Source organism: Dipodomys ordii, unplaced genomic scaffold (assembly GCF_000151885.1).
Source record: "Dipodomys ordii isolate 6190 unplaced genomic scaffold, Dord_2.0 Scaffold58, whole genome shotgun sequence".
Classification (NCBI taxonomy): domain Eukaryota; kingdom Metazoa; phylum Chordata; class Mammalia; order Rodentia; family Heteromyidae; genus Dipodomys; species Dipodomys ordii.
Genome location: NW_012267274.1, coordinates 4,679,447 through 4,696,011, shown reverse-complemented (window position 1 = coordinate 4,696,011; position 16,565 = coordinate 4,679,447). Strand labels below are relative to the sequence as shown.

The 16,565-nt window shown below is 47.7% G+C and overlaps 1 protein-coding gene across 1 annotated transcript in view; it reads right to left on the bottom strand.

Annotated features, from left to right (window-relative positions):
• Adam12 (ADAM metallopeptidase domain 12) overlaps positions 1-16,565 on the bottom strand; it is a 225,752-nt gene that overhangs the window by 87,208 nt on the left and 121,979 nt on the right. The window contains exon 3 of the mRNA XM_013021993.1: positions 10,827-10,905. Within this exon, the coding sequence (XP_012877447.1) occupies positions 10,827-10,905 (79 nt within the window). The remainder of the gene's footprint in view (positions 1-10,826; positions 10,906-16,565) is intronic.

Here is a 16,565-nt window from a genome sequence, read left to right as displayed (position 1 = left end):
TACTAATTTATTTTCAGTTAAATACTGGTTTAAAAAATCATCCAGCTGAATACGGGTTAATAAATTAAAAACTAAGTAGTGACAACAATCTTAATTACTTACAGTGGAAATTTCAGACTCATTTATTCTCTATCCCTATTCATTTTTTTAACAGATTATTTATCAAATGGACTTTCAAATTAAATACGCAGAAATATAGGCTCATTAAAGCATGAGCTGAGAACAAATTAGTAGCAAATGAATTTCCAGTTCAACAGCTTGGTTGAAGTATTGCTTATGAAGTGGGGGAGAGCATAGCTTAGCTCCCCAACGCTGTTCCCAAAAGTAAGCCGCTTTGCAGCTCTCCTCCCCCATCCTGGGACTTGAGGGCCTGCTCCTCAGCTCAGACACTACCCTGGCCTCGACAGGTGACTGACAAGCAGGCCTGACTTATATATTACCAATCTCAATGACTAGCACTCTTCATGGAAGATTCCCAGGATGATTCCAATGTCACATAATTTAATTTCTCAACTCGAGAGTCACCAAGTGTGTGAAGGACTGTGTTTTAGTTTCTGTAATGAAGGGATCTGTTGGGATGGACTGCTTCAGAAACACCTGGTTGTATACTGATTGACTAATGGATGGCAGCAGCAGGGGAGAATGGCCGTGGTGGCCCTCCTCAGAACAACTCAGACTTTAACCAAATGAATACTAGGAAACTGATGAGGCCAAGAAGAAGGAGGGCGGCTAAGTGGGGAGGGGAGGGGTGGGTGGGGAGGAAACGGATGGGTGGATACAGTCACACTGCTCAATGGGCACAGGTAACAATGGAGCTCCTTCGTACAACTACTTAAAGATGATAAAAAATTACACTGCGAGAAGAGAAAGAAAAAGTTGCTTGGTCATTTTGTGCACTACGTGGCTGGCTGTGCAACTTGATTGTGGAGCTTCCGAAACCTCTCTTCGGACTGCTGTGGGGAAGGCGGGAGACAGGGTCTTGCAGATTGTGCCTCAACCCATGTCTGGCAGTGCTTGCTCAGGTGTTCAGGCCAGTGGTCTCTGGGCAGATACTGAGCATCTGCCCAGAGACCATGTGGCCCCAGGGACCACAGACAACAGATGTGGCAGAGAAGGTCACCCCGCAGCCCACAGCCCCCTGGGTCTGCTCATCACTAGAGTGAATCCAGGGAGGCCATAGCCACTGCCCTCTATACACACGTTCCCAAACTGCAGTCTCCTCTCTCTGGTAACCCAACCATGCTGATATCTTCCAAAGGCCTCCAACTGAACAGTCTTAAGCTGTTTTAAGTCTCTTAAGCTGTCACCCAATAAGATGTCTATCTTCCTGGGATGGTCAACATTCCTCGTTCTGCTGATCTAATACATTCTATTTCTACCAACCAAACCCCGTGAGGAAAAGCATCCCAAACACACATGGCCACAAAATTACATCTTTGCCTTTACCAAACCTCCAACCATGTATCCTATATACTTATTATTTAACCGAGCGCATTTCCCCACTCCAGTAAAATACATTTTCCTTCTGTTTAATGCTATCAATCACATATAATGGTGGGTAAGAGGGAGCCGGAATAAGAACTCTTGAACTTGAAAATTGGTAGCCTTCAATGCGATACCCTACGGGAAGTCAAATCAAACTTCTGGTACTCTACTCTCAGTGGATTTTAGAAAGAAAGGCATTTTACATGGGGAAATGGTAGCAAAAATGGCCTGACCTTGTGATTCAGAAAGGGACTGCTAGGCTGAGAAAGTGGCTCAGTGGTAGAGCGCTTGACTTGCATGCATGAGGCCCTGGGTTCGATTCCTCAGCACCACATAGGCAGAAAAACCCGGAAGTAGCGCTATGGCTCAAGTGGTAGAGCGCTAGCCTTGAGCTGAAGAGCTAAGGGACAGTGCCCAGGCCCAGAGTTCAGGCTGCATGACAGAAAAAAAAAGAAAAGAAAAGAAAAAGAAAGAAAGAAAAAAGCAAGGGACAGCTACCAAACAGTTGGTTAATGTGTGCCTAGAGTGTGATGTTTTCCTATTTCTTCCCCCAGGAACTCAGAGCCTGTCTCACCCCTGATGAAGGCTGCACAGGAAACGGCCTAGATCCAGCACTCAAATCACATGATGTAGCTGCCCAACGCTTGGAGCCATCTAAGGACAACCTTACTCTTCCAGCCAACTTCTTCCCCAACAGATATGGGAAACTGAGACCCTGCCTCCAAAAATGACAGAGGTGGCTGATGGCAGGGCAGGACCCGGAGCCCAGGCCTCCCCACAGAGGTGGCAGACAGCAGGGCAGGACCCGGAGCCCAGGCCTCCCCACATTCTGTGCCCGGCTGCTGGAGACACACACGTCCTTTCAAGAAGGAGCACTGCCGCCTGGATGCAAACTTGCAAGGCCTCCTTAGGCCCTGATGGGGGGAAACTCAGCTCATTTCCAAAGGCAGAGAAAAGCCTGCAGGGAGGAGGGCATGGATGTGTGTGTGTGTGTGTGTGTGTGTGTGTGAGTGTGTTTCTGTGTGTGTGTACACGTGTGTGAAGCATCTTGCATTTATTTCACCAGGACATGGTGGTGCCTCTGTTCTCTACACAGATCATCAAGGCCCCAAACAGGATACACCTTTCCCTTAGATGAAACATGGTAACAGAAGCAAACAAAGAAGGTGGCTTTGCAGCTTGTGTCTGCAGAGCTGGCTGCTGGCTCAGCCCTGAGTGTGGCTGGACAGGAGGGAGTGGAGGAGAGCGGCGGTCACACACCCATCCTCCACGGGCTCTCTCTGCTCCCACGGCCCTAACGGGGACCGTGCCTGGTTAGAGACTGCACAGACCTAACCTCAGGGGCCAGTCCAATGATTCCGTCATGTTGGAATTCTGCACCAGACAACACATGCTTAAGAAAGCATGTTCACATTCTCTGGGATTTCCTGGAAAATCAGGCCTGGAAAGTGCCTGTCTGTGATCAGATCACCAGTTCAACCCTGATCAGGGGACTGCTGGCTCAGCCCTGATCAGGATTGGCTCAGTCTGGAGGTGGAGAGCTTCCTTTGAGACTTGGCTTTGAGATTTTCATCTATACAACATGATGGCTATTGAATTGTCCAGGGTTTTAGGGATCGACAAAATGTGATATAGGGAAGGAAGCTCTTTGTAAAATGCCAGGTATTGTTACAAATCTGGGAGACCAAAATAAGAATGGACTTTTAGCCCATTATGCTTTCCACCTACTGTTTTCCTCTGAGCTGAACTCTTTTTGTTGTTGTTGTTGTTGTTGGTCGTAGGGCTTGAACTCTGGGCCTGGGCGCTGTCCCTCAGCTTTTCAGCTCAAGGCTAGCACTCTACCACTTGAGCCATAGCGCTACTTCCGGGCTTTTCTGCTTATGTGGTGCTGAGGAATCGATCCCAGGGCCTCATGCATGCAAGTCAAGTGCTCTGCCACTGAGTCACCTTCCTAGCCCATCTGAACTCTTTTTTTAAAAAATGTCAGTTCTGGGGCTTAAACTGAGGGCTTTGTGCTCCTGTGTGTCTTTTCTACTCAAGGCTGGTGCTCTACTACTTGAGCCACACCTCTACTTCTAGCTTTTGTTGGTTAATTGAAGATGAGATACTCAGGACTTTCCTACTCATGCTGGCTTTGAATCACAATATCCAGATCTCAGCCTCTTGAAAAGCTATGATTACAGGTGTAAGCTACCAGTGTCTAGCTCTCCTCTGTACTCTTGCTCAGTGTGGTTTGCTTGGTGCCGGAGTGGATAAGTGTGCAAGAAACGGACCCATTGGAGAGAAGAAAGTGCTATTTTCCCATCATATCTCATTAGTTCCTCACTTCTAGCTCCTCATCTCTCTGAATTCTGTGGAAAAGATCCCAGAGGTGGTGGGAAGGGTTGGGGGTAGGGGCAAAGGCAGTGACCTAAGGAGACACAGCAGCCTTGGAGCCATTTTATTGGCACCCCACCACCACTTTAGTTGGCCACAGCTCAGGTTTTTCACCTGTCACCACCATGATCTATGAGATCTCAGAGGGAACACAGTGCACAGCATGGGAGTGGCCTGCTGTAACCGACAGTCACAGCCCAGCAGTGCTAGTGCCTGGTGCCCTTTTCTAGAGGCCTGGGAGGAGCTCTGTGTCCACCATTTCACCTTCACATTGCAGGCTGGTTGAGGACTTGGAGCCCGGCAGTCTGCTCTCATGGCTGCCTTCCCACACCCATACCTACTGCCCTAACAGAGGCCTGGCTCCAACCCCAGAGGCCTTCCTGCATCCCATTCCCTTCCCCTCCAGGGAAGGAGGGCACCATAGCCTGGCGTCCTGGGACACAGGCTTGGCGGCCCTGATGCTCTGCTCCCCCTGTATCCTTGCCTAGATTCAGGGTATCAGCCATGTCAGCCAGCACCTGCCCCCCGGCTGCGACCCGCCTCTCCTTCCTTCTGCAGCCTCTCCAGAGCTCCAGGACCGAGCTGAGCGTAGAGGAGTCTCGTACTGAGGTATTGGTTGAAAGCCTAGGTAGTCTGACCTGTCCTCTCACGTTCTAGAACTTGGCCTGACTGAACATTCTCTCCCCTCCTGAAAGCATTTTGGAAATTGCCCTTTGTAAATGGATGCCAGTCTGTCCCCTAGTTCCCATTACCATTCTATAGATGAATTCCATTACAACAAAGACCATGGCCCAAAACACACGTCAGCAACACTTCTGTCTCTGTTCTGGGACAGTCAGTGGTAGTGTGTCCCAGTGGCAGCAGCTCAGACCCTAAAGGCAGATTACAGGGGGTTGAACTCTCCACAGCTGTAGCCTTGGTCAAGAGACTTTTCCCCTCTGTGTCCCAATTCTCTCCCTCTGGCCCTTGTTTGATGGTGAGGAAAAAAAAGAAAAAAATCTAAAAAGTGCTATGCACAGGATCTTGCACACTGCTGGTGCTCAGTGTGAGCTGTCCAGCGGCGTAAATGAAGATACACATCATGCATGCACAAGAAAGATGGGGTACTGAGACTATGACTTCTAAGACCCTTACACTTTGATCTAGGAGGCAAAGGGGAAGCTGCTAATGATCTGGGAGCAAAACAAAACAAAAACCAAAGGCAACAGGGAGTGACAGAAACAGAAAGAAGTTTTAATTGAGGTAAGCCTGGAAGTGGGAAAAGAATCAGGTAGCTAGACATCTTCCAGTGGAAAAGAAGGGAGGGCCTACCTAGGCCAGTGTAGCCAATGAGAGTAGTGCGGTGCACTGGAACAGAAGTCAGTTTGGGGAAGAGGAAGACCAGGGGTGAGAAGCTAGTATTGAAGGCCTCCACCAGAGAGAGACTGGGAGGCTTTAGAGTATGCCAGGCAAGGGGAAGGACTGGCCATACGGGTGTGTGGTGGGCGGGATGTGGGGAACACAGTGCCCTTTGGATGGTTGTCAGAATGATGGCTCTGCTCACACCTGTGCACTCATGCCTGAGAAGGTCTTATTTCACAGGTAGCTTTGAGTTTAGGGAAAGTGGCGAGGGGCTGACTTTAGAAGTCGAAGAGATGAATCAGCACATTTCTTTCTGTGTTCCAGCCTGACTCAATAAGAACCCATCTCCCAAGGCTACATCTGTCTCTTCAATACCAAAAGCAATGTGAGCCCTGAGGCCCTGGAGAGGCTCAACCGTGGGACGCTCCTGCTCACTGCTTCAGTGACAGGGCTCGTGAATGGGAGGGCCAGGAGAAGGTAATGGTGGATGACAAAGAGGAGCCATTACTTTTCTAATTATGTCAGCAAATGTGCTGTGATTTCCTGGGGGCTAGGGGTGCCAATTAATCTATCCTCCAGTGTTTCACCTATTAAAAGAGAATTCAGCAGAACACACTACAGTATCAAGTTAAGCACCTTTTGAAAAAGGGCTTTTGGTATAGTTTGTAGAGATCAGCTCAGGCCTGGGAAGAAAAGTAAGGCTTCTGGAAATTTCAACCTCCCCCCTACCAGCCAAGGTCTTGAGACTCATTCTGGGGAAGGACCTTCCCACCCAGTTACCTGTGGGAAGATGAGGAGAAGGAAAGACTCAAGTCCCTGGCTCTGCACACACATGCGAGAAAACAGAGAAGCAGAATCCCATGACTCATGGAGACAAGGACCGCTAAGGATCTGGGAAACTTCCATCCCAGCTGTTTGCTAGGAGGCCTGGTTTGTAGCCCTCAGCCTTGCGACCCAAGTCCAGAGCCTGGCAGCTGTGGAGCCTCATTTATCTAGCCTGTGTTTCTGCGGTATCTTTACTCGTTGCATTTTTCTCTCTAATTGGTAGTGGTGATGGGGGGCAGAGGAAGATGTCTAAGAGAAAGAAAACAGGACATGAAACCATTAAAATCTCTCTGAGTTGGCAGCTTACATATTCTTGATCTATTCTGCTAACCTCCTTGCTGCAGACTGCACATGAGCCTAGTATCCCTCCCTTCCTCCCTCCCTCCCTCCCTCCCTTCCTTCCTTCCCTTCTTTTTTTCCTTCTTTTTTATGTGCCAGTACCAGGGCTTGAACTCAGGTCTTTGCACTCTTGCTCAGCTTTTTTGTTCATGGCTGGCATTCTGTCACTTGTGCCACACCCCCAGTATGGCTTTTTTGCTGGTTGATTGGAATCTCACAGACTTTTCTGCCCAGTTTGTGGTGTGTTAAGGGATTTTTGGACCCTTGCTTTATAAATTATACCAATTTTGTATCTAGAGATTTTTTTCTCCTTATATATTAATAAGTTTAAGTGCTATTTTGCTATTGGAGAGTCTTTTTTCCTGTAAACCTACGGAGGCAGGATAGATATGAAGACAGGAAAATTAAAACCAAAAATTGTTAAAAGGGACTTTAGAACCGGGGTATAAAAACGGAAAAACCAGAGCAGCAAACTCCCTCCCATCACCTCGAGGTGCTCTTACATTCAAGGGTCCTGGGTATCTATCTGCCTTCCTCGGAGGTTAGACCCATCCACTCATGGATGAAGAAAACTCTTATCTCCTTCCTGTGTGTAAAGTAGGCCTAAGTCACATGTCCATGTCTCAGAATAACAAAAAGCAGCCATCTTAGCCATCCTCAGCCACTGTCTAGTGATTAGGGGCTGCTAGGCAGCCATTTCCTGTATGAGGACTAGGAAATAGCTCTCCCTGTTTTCATTTCTATCAACTTCCCCCCCCCCCGCCGTTACACTAAAATAAATGGACCTCGTGAGATTCTCCTTGTTAAAGAAGCCTTGGACTGCTTTTCATGTGTGGATCTCAAGTACCTGTGAGTGTGCAGGGAAACTGGGAAGTTGAAGAAATCTCCTCCTCCCTCACCTGGTGATGGAGGAAGAGAAAGAGGAGGAGAAGGAGGAGGAGGAGAAGAAAGAAGAGGAGGAGGAGGAGGAGGAGGAAGAGGAGGAGGAAAAGAAGAAGAGAAAGAAGGAGCAGAAGCAGAAGAAATCGTTTAATTAGGAGTTGGGCTAACAAATCGAGGTTAATCTATAATTAGATTTAAATGTTATACTTGGATTCTTTCCATTATTTCTTCATATATTTGGCACATCTGGTTGGTTTTATAATTCTTTCATCATCCTTTTGAACTGGTCCTTTCATCATTATGTAATGCCCCCTGGATACCTAATAATGCCTTTCCCCTTGTCAAGGTTTAGCTTGGCGATGTCAGCAGGTTCCTAGAAGTTTTCTTTGGGTTAAAGCTTGTCTGTTCTTTCTCCTTTCTTTCCATATGCATTTTGTACTGGGGGTATAAATTCTGTAAAGTATATGTGGCTGGATTTATAATAAATTTATTTTAACAAGTAAATTACTATGTACATTCAGTGAGATTAATATGTTTCTCATTTTTATCTTCTCATTTTATGTCTTATATGTATTCTGTTGTTTAAATTCCTTTCCTTCTTTCATGTCCACTACTGGATTGATATACTATTTCTTTCTTTTCAAACTATTTTTGTTATTTTTAAGTAGTTGTACAAAGGAGTTGCCATTCAACAGTTTATGAATATTGTGCATCTCAAACAATGTCACTATTTCTATTCATTTTCAATTACTTAGAATTATGCATTCTGGTTTTTTTTTCTGTTCTTTAAAGTGTTATACTTAAAATTGCAGGGCATATTTTACTTATCAAAGTTCAAATTTAATTAGCATTTAGTTTAATACAAATTATTAAGCTGCCTACAGCTACTTCTTTGTCTCGTTTTAAAATACTCTAATGTAGCCGTTGTGGCTGTAATTGTTATTTTAGACAGATTTATTCACTTGCAATTATTTTCCCTCCTCTTGCTCTGATATACTTCCCTTGTCTCTTGTTCAGTCTCCTGCCATCTCTTTATTTGTTCTGGTACTGGGGGCTTGAAATCAGTACCACAGTAGTCTCCCTTAACTTTGCATTCAACGCTAGTGATCCACCACTTGAGCCACACCTCCACTTCCAGCTTTTTTCTGGTTAATTGGAGATAAGAGTCTCCTGGACTTTTCTGTCAGGGTTGGTTTTGACCTGTCATCCTCAGATCTCAACATCCTGAGTGGCTAGGACTACAGGTGTGAGCCACTGGCACCCAGGAATTCCCAGCAATTCTTCACTAGTTATTCCTGGTTGAATAACCTTTGAATGAGCATCTTACAAGGAATTCTCTCATCTTTATACTAACATTCCTATTTTACCTTTCTCTGTGGAAAATACCTCCAAAATAAAATTGAATGTGACAATAGTTTTCTCTCTTCTTTCCGAAGTTTTAAGGCCATGCTAATGAGAAGTCTAGAGTTGGTTCAACTGCCACCAATTTCCCCTAATGTCTCCTTTGTTTCATTTGGTCTCAGTGTCTCTGTAAGCTATCCTGGCATATCATTTCTCCTGTTTTGGGAATCTGGTGGGTTTTCTTCAAAGTTTAGGCTCATTCTTATCACAGTCTGCTTCCTTCCTATTTCTCAAGATGCTTTTTCACTGCTAAATTTCTATTAGGTCTTTTCTGTTCTCTAAAATTCCCTCTTTGGTTTTGCTATCACTTTGTGTTCCAGGAAGAAGTGACCCATTACATCTGTCTACCGATGCTCATTTCTGGCAGGCCTTGTTCACTGTGTGGTTTGCAACTGTGACTTGGGACTCATCTTCAGCATTAGTATTATCCCTTTCTTTCTTTGCAGGAGCACTGCATGTAATCTAGACATGGACACATTCTATGGAGACACTTGGGGACTTCAGCCTGGGCCCAGAGAAGCCCCACTGATCTGGGACCCGCTTCAAGGTCAGTATCTTGCCTGGGAATGTCATTCTTTGGGCGACAATAAAATTTTGGACCTAGGCTCAACCCATTCCCGACACACACACTGGGCTAGAAGAGGCTTCCATTTTTTTTTGGTCTCAGTACAATGTCTTCAGTTTGGGATACTGGCAGACAGCCTCAAGGCCTTCTGTGTGTTGAATTCTAGCTTCATACTAAAAGTGGCTCCCTGGGTAGCCAGATTTTGTGAGCTTCTCATGGCATCTTCTGCTTCTCTTGCCCTACTCCTAGCACTTTTATGGGTCCTGAGCAGCCTTTTGGGGTCCTACATCCCTAACTCAGGAGCCAGTGCTGTGGGCTAAGGTCTCCCCTTTGTCTCTGCCTCAGGTATTGACAAAAATATGTGTATGTTTATACTTTGCTTAAGATTTCCATTGTCTTCTTGGGACTGGAGACCTGCACCCCCACCCCATTCATCCCACTATGTTCTGGGGAAGGAGACCGATTGGTACATAAGCGCCAAGTACCTAAGAGATAAGAGAGTGCTGGCATCACAGAGAAGGCGAGGGCCCTGAAGACAACAGGGCTGTTCGGTAGCCGCAACACAATGCAATGCTTGCCTCTAGATCACAGTTTTTTAAAATCAACATCTATAGCTCTTTAAACCAGGTAGCTGTCTTCAGAGTCTGCCTTGTACCTCTTCATCACTTAAGGGTTTGTATCAGAAATGAGACGAAGAAGTGATAAATGTCTTATCATAGCAATATTCCCTTTCTCCTTCCCTCCCTCTCTCCCTCCCTCCTCTTATTCTTTCTATACTTGGGATTGAAATAAGGGCTCTCACACTTTCTAGACTACCTCTTGAGCCATAACCATAGCCCTTTTGACTTTGTATTTTGTTGTTTAGATAGGAGCTTGCTGGCTGACTTTGCCTGGGCTGGTCTTTTTTTTTTTTTTTTTTTGTCAGTTGCGGAGCTTGAACTATGGGCCTGGGCACTGTCCCTGTGCTCTTCAGCTCAAGGCAAGCACTCTACCACTTAAGCCACAGTGCCACTTCTGGTTTTCTAGTGGTTTATTGGAGGTAAGAGTCTCATGGACTTTTCTGCCTGGGCTGGCTTTGAACCGTGATCCTCAGATCTCAGCCTCTTGAGTAGTTAGGATGACAGGCGTGAGACACTGGTACCCGGTTGGGCTGGTCTTTAACTTGAGACCCTTCAGTCTCTGCCTCGCCAGTAGGTGGGATTACAGCATGGGCCATTCTGCCTGGCAGTAATAGTCTTGACGTAAAGTCATTTTAACGTTGTGGAGCTGCTCATAGTAGGTAAGTAGGGTCCACTTTCCTTTCATTTTCTTTAAGGTATGTCCCCCAGTGTAACAATATTCAGCCCAGATAGGACTGTTTCTACGACATCTCTAGCTTGGGCCCAAATGGTCACCTCCTAGGCCTTGGTGGGGGAGGGATGGCAGTTTCAAGGTCAGCTCTGCCACTGGCTTCCATGGCTCTCCTGACACACATGGTCAAGGCCACGTTTTCTTGGGGCACCATGGAATGCCCAGACCATGAGACTTGCTTATTTAGCACAAGGGGGCTGGGAAGTGCAAGCTCGGGTTCACTGGCGTGGAGAGCTGTGGACTGACGCGCATGCAGACTCACGGTGTAGTTGCGGGCGAGGGAGACATCAGTGCCGTCTTGCAGGTAGTGCGTTTCCGTGAAGCTGCTCCCAATGAGACCTCTGTGGAAACAAAGACAACACAACAGGATGAGTGTGGCGGCGGCTGGCGTGGGGCGTCGAGGGTCGTGCGTGTGGCCCTCTGGAACCCATCTCCTAAGAGAGATGGGGCATTAGGTGGGGTGGCTGGAGGCCCCGGGGGACTGTGGTGCCTGTGGCTGGCACTCCCTAAGGCTGGAACTCAGAGGCAGCACTGGGGGACTCAGGCTTGGTAGCAGAGCCCGCGCTGGGGCTTGTGGATGCCCCTGCTGCCTGGCCCCACTTCCTCCCTCTCAGCTCACAGCCCTGCCAGTCCCTGGGCTCAGGGCTACCCGTGTTGACAGCTCTCAGTTCCTCTTCACTGCACTTGGACCAAAACAGCCCCCGGGTGGTCATGTCCTCCCCTGGCCCACTCTCCCTCCACACTGGCCTGTGTGGATGGTTCTAGAAGATTCCAGACTCCCCCACTGAATGTGCTAGCCCTGTGCCTGGCTTTCCATGAGGCTGACTCCTTCACCCTCCTACTAGGTGGTGTTCCTAGAGAGGCCTTTCTCCGCTGTCGTATCTGAAGTGTTCCCTTCCTATCACTCCTGGCACTGCAGTGCCGTGGTTTCCTGTACAGCACTCCCATTGGATGGCTTTTTCTATGTGTCTAGCTCTGCTGTCAGGAATGCAAGCCCTGACCAGGGCGGGGGGGGCTGTTTGTTCACCCCGTCTCCAGCCCTGTGCAGCCTCCTCCTTTTTGTTGGGTTGGCGTTTGAGCACTTCCTCTGTACCAGCTAACTCTCCCATTCAGTGTTTGCTGCATCTCTGCAAGGTAGATGCTGTTCGTAATCCCGTGCAAAGGTAGTAACCAAGAACCTGGAAGTCAGGTGACCTGCCTGAGGTCACACCGTATGTAGCAATGCTTTGGTGATGTAGCTTTAGAACTTGTGCTGTCAGCTGCCATATGGTACACACTGATTGAGTGATATTTACCAAGTATTTCCGGTAGTGCTGAACTGGGTATCAAATATATACGTGTTAAGGGGGAGAAGGGATGAACACACAAGTGCATCTGTGTAGCTGGCCTCAATGCCACCAAGTCAAGGAGGTGCTCGATCGAGTGTTCTCAAACATGCGTTTGATTTAAAGGTGTCTTCAAGGCAAAGTGTTCTGGAGAAAGTGAAGATGGGAAGATGGACAAGAGCCATCTTGGAAATATGTCAGAACAGCTGCTGTGTTTCCCCAAAGAGAAATCTTGCGTCAGCACACGGAGACAGAAGTAGGGATCATGATTTCTCCAGAATGTACTTCTTCTCAACTTTTTAGATTAACTGACCTAACAAGACATTCCATCCCCCTTCAACACCAGAGAATACAATGTTCTTCCACTGTGCTGAGAGTGGATTCTGCTCTTCATTGCTTTGCTTAGTTGCTATTTGCTAGTGAGACTCAAACCAGCATGCATTGTGCTGGACATTGGGAACAAAGTACACAGCAGCCAGTGCTGTGAGTGCAACCAAGGAAGGACTTCCAACCTACGGCCAGCCTGGGAGCGGCACCCACGTGAGACGTGAAAGATGGTAGAGACGAACAAGATGACATGTTGGCAGGTGAGGGGTGGGGAACAAGGAGAACATTCCAGATAGAAGTAATCATGTGTGGCTAGGCAGTGAGGGGCAGGGAGAGCAGGTCAGGGGCCATGGGTTTAGGGGATATGAAAGGACAGGGAACCCCACACCTGTGTGTGTGTGTGTGTGCGCGCGTGTGTGTGTGCGCGCATGCGTGTGCGTGCGTGTGTGTGCATGCGTGTGTGTGCGCGTGTGTGTGTGCGTGTGTGAGTGTGTGTGTGCGTGCGTGTGCGTGCGTGTGTGTGCGCATGTGTGTGTGCGTGTGTGTGTGAGTGTGTGCATGTGTGTGCATGCGTGCATGTGTGTGTGCTGAGACAGGCAGGCTGAGGCAGATCCTAGGGGCTGTCAGAAGTCTCTGACTTTATCTGGTACAATGGGAGACATTATGCACAGAAATGACCTGAGCAGACAGGAGCTATGGAGTTAAAGGCCACCTAGACTGAGATGTGGAAGATGAAGGAAACAGGGTTCAGTGTGAACATCCTAGGACCGGGTGGGACCTTAGCTCTCAGGTGCAGCCCAGCGGAACAGCAGGTTCTGCTGAGAGCTGGAGGCCAGGAGGTCGTCTGGGTTGGAGGAGGGCTTGAGCCATTCTCAGCTGTGCAGAAAGACCTTCTCTTGAGCACCCAGTCCACGGGTGTCCCTGTGAGACTTGAGGAGTGGATTGGAATGAAGAAAAGAGACAAAGCCACAGGACAGCACCTGCCTTCCTTGTGTGGAACAAGTGGAATCCTGCCCTCCCCACCCAAGGGCTGCTTTTCCTGATGACAAAGACTGTCTATATATGGCTGAACATACCATCACTTAGAATTTTCATTATGGCATAACAATGTGGCTAACATTCTTACAAAATAACCTTGCATTTTTAAAAGTAAGATTTGAGTACATCCCACGGCCAGCACAGTATCTGCACATGGTGAGTGGGTGCTCACTGGGTAGATGGCAAACACAGAATCATCATGATAAGGAAACCCAAAAGGTAGATAGGTGGGTCCAAAGTAACTAGATCAAGTAACAGAAATAGGGTTCCAACCGTTTTCATCAATCCTAGAAGGAGGCACAGGATGTATGCTCAGGAGCTCACTGTTCCAAACACCCCAGAAGCCTGCTTGGCACCAAGATCCACCCTGATCTCTTGTTATCAGTTTCAGACTGAGGGCAGTGAGGACCAGAAGACAGACGCTGGTATCAGCTTCTTAGACCATGAAAACTCACTGTTGACATGTAGAATGTTTCTGATTTTTTTTGAAGAACACGCCTTTGATTTGGGGTCTAATCATTCTGTGCAGTACATCCATACAAAAGTGTCACTAGGCAGTTCTTATCTGTCAATGAACACCAGAATGTACTATGGATACCTGCTCTTGGCAGTTAAGTCTCATGTATGTGTAGGCTTTGGTGATTTCTTCTTTCCCAAAGCTCATTTGCTGTTCAGGATCCCCCCCCCATCTTCTGCAGTTTGCCTTATCACAAGTTATTACTCCACAAATTAAAAAATGACTCATATATAAATTCAAGTAATTTTTTTCTTTTCCTAGAATGTAGAAACACAGCTCCAAATACTCTCACATGAGGGATGAACCACTGGGAGTTTTAACAAAACACAGCCCACAGTAAAAAAAAAGAATTAAAAACCATGAGCCATATTTTTCTAGTTACTAAATGAATGTCCTTTATAAGGTAGCATCTGTTCCTGAATTGGAGCAAAATACATTTGGAGGCAAGATCAGAAGGCAAACCAGTGCCTACTAGCCTGGGTCCCCCACATCCTGAAGAATGGTCAAGACTGGCTGGACTCACAGACCTCTTCAGGCCTATGTCCTTGAATCACTGGATGGTTTTATGAAGTGAGCAGGCCAGACTTTGTAAAAGAAGCACATGGAGGTATAAAATGAGAAAGAAATTAAAACATGACAAGAATTCAAAAATTCTGGTACCTCTCTATCTTGGTTTGGCTGGAAATTTGTTTAGTACTCTGTCTTTGCCAATATTTATGTTTGTTTTCTATGTGGAGAATGTTGGCATCATCTGGGAAATAATGTAAGCTCTAACTTCTTTTCAAATTGATTTTGCTTGTTGATGAGACAGGGTCTCACTACACAACTCAGGCTGGCTTTGAGCTTGTAATTTCCTGCCTTAGCTTCCCAAATGTTGGCTTCAAAGGCATGTTCCACCATTCCAGGCAGCTCATCACCTCATGGAGCACTCTATCCTCACAGATCACCACCACAGAGAGCACTCTACCTCACAGATCATCACCACAGGGAGCACTCTATCCTCACAGATCACCACCACAGGGAGCACACCCTCCTCACAGATCACCACAGGGAGCATGCTATCCTCACAGATCATCACCACAGGGAGCACTCTATCCTCACAGATCATCACCACAGGGAGTACTCTATCCTCACAGATCACCACCACAGGGAGCACACCCTCCTCACAGATCACCACCACAGGGAGTACTCTATCCTCACAGATCATCACCACAGGGAGCACTCTATCCTCACAGATCACCACCATGGGGAACACACCCTCTTCACAGCTCATTAGCATAGGGAGCACACCCTCCTCACAGATCATCACCACAGGGAGCACACCCTCCTCACAGATCATCACCACAGGGAGCACGCTATCCTCACAGATCACCACCACAGGGAGCACACCCTCCTCACAGGGAGCACACCCTCCTCACAGATCATCACCATGGGGAGCACACCCTCCTCACAGATCATCACCATGGGGAGCACACCCTCCTCACAGATCATCACCACAGGGAGCACACTATCCTCAGAGATCATCACCACAGGGAGCACACCCTCCTCACAGCTCATCAGCATGGGGAGCACACCCTCCTCACAGATCATCACCATGGGGAGCACACCCTCCTCACAGCTCATTAGCATGGGGAGCACACCCTCCTTACAACTTGTCACCACAGGGAGGACAGTTGCCCTCGCATCTCGTCCCCATCATGGGTGTTTCCATGATTTCCTCCAGTCTACTTCTGTTGTCTGTGTCACTTAGCTACTTGGCAGTGGGAGTGGGTGGAGGCTGTTAAGTGCTAAGACCCCTTAAACTCAAGCCCTTGAACATACACAATTATGCATCGCAAACCCTCTGTCCCATGTGGGGTCTAGCAGATCACTTTAGAGAATGCATGCATCTACGTAATTGAGTAGCGGGCTCTAGAGTGGCCAGGGTCTGAGCCCAGGATGCAGGAGCAAGGCAGAGTCATTCTCTTTCCCTTCTGGGGCTACTCCTGACTCCCACAGGCTGTTAGTCAATATCTGCAGAATGTACTCATAAGTGATGACAAGTTGAACAAGAGGGCATATCCACCTTCAGAATGCTTCTCTAGCAGGCCGCAGGATGGTGATGGGGTTGAGTACATGCCTGACTCTGTTATCTTCTTTTGTGACCTTGGGCATAAGATTTGACCTTCATGCTAGAGTTTCCAAAATAGGAATAACAGTATTTCCCTCTCAGGATCCTTATAAAGGTAATAACCATTAAATGCGTCTAAGCATGTCTGCCCGCTTTGCACGCTCAATAAATGTAAGCAATTATGCTCATTCCTCAACCTGTCAGTGTCCCTCTATCTCAACCCCATTCCTCTGGTCCAGGTGATCTAACCTGTGAGAGCCTAAGCCAACTCTGTGTCCACCCTCCCATCATTCCAGCCCACCTCTCAAATGACAGGAAGCTTTTAAGGAAAACTAGTGATCACATCATTCTTCCACTTGCACCCTCAGGCTTACAGAACCCAGGGTCAAGTTCACACCCAGTGCTATGGACTGGCCCTCAGCCCTCTCCCTCCCAGCCCACCCCTCCAAGGCTGCCTGACTCCCTTTGGTTCCCCAAGGCCTCTTGGCCTTTTTTTCTTGATCCAGAGTCACCTTCCCTCCTCCTTTCCTGGGCCAGGCCCTACCAATCCTTGCCCCACAGGGTTCTTCACCAGACCCCTTTCTTGGCTCTCTTCCAGGATCCTGCCTGTTCTCTGAGTGTGTGTCACCATTTTGTTCTTCACAATGGGGTCCCTTTGTGTCCTCAGCCCTTTTCCTGGTGCCT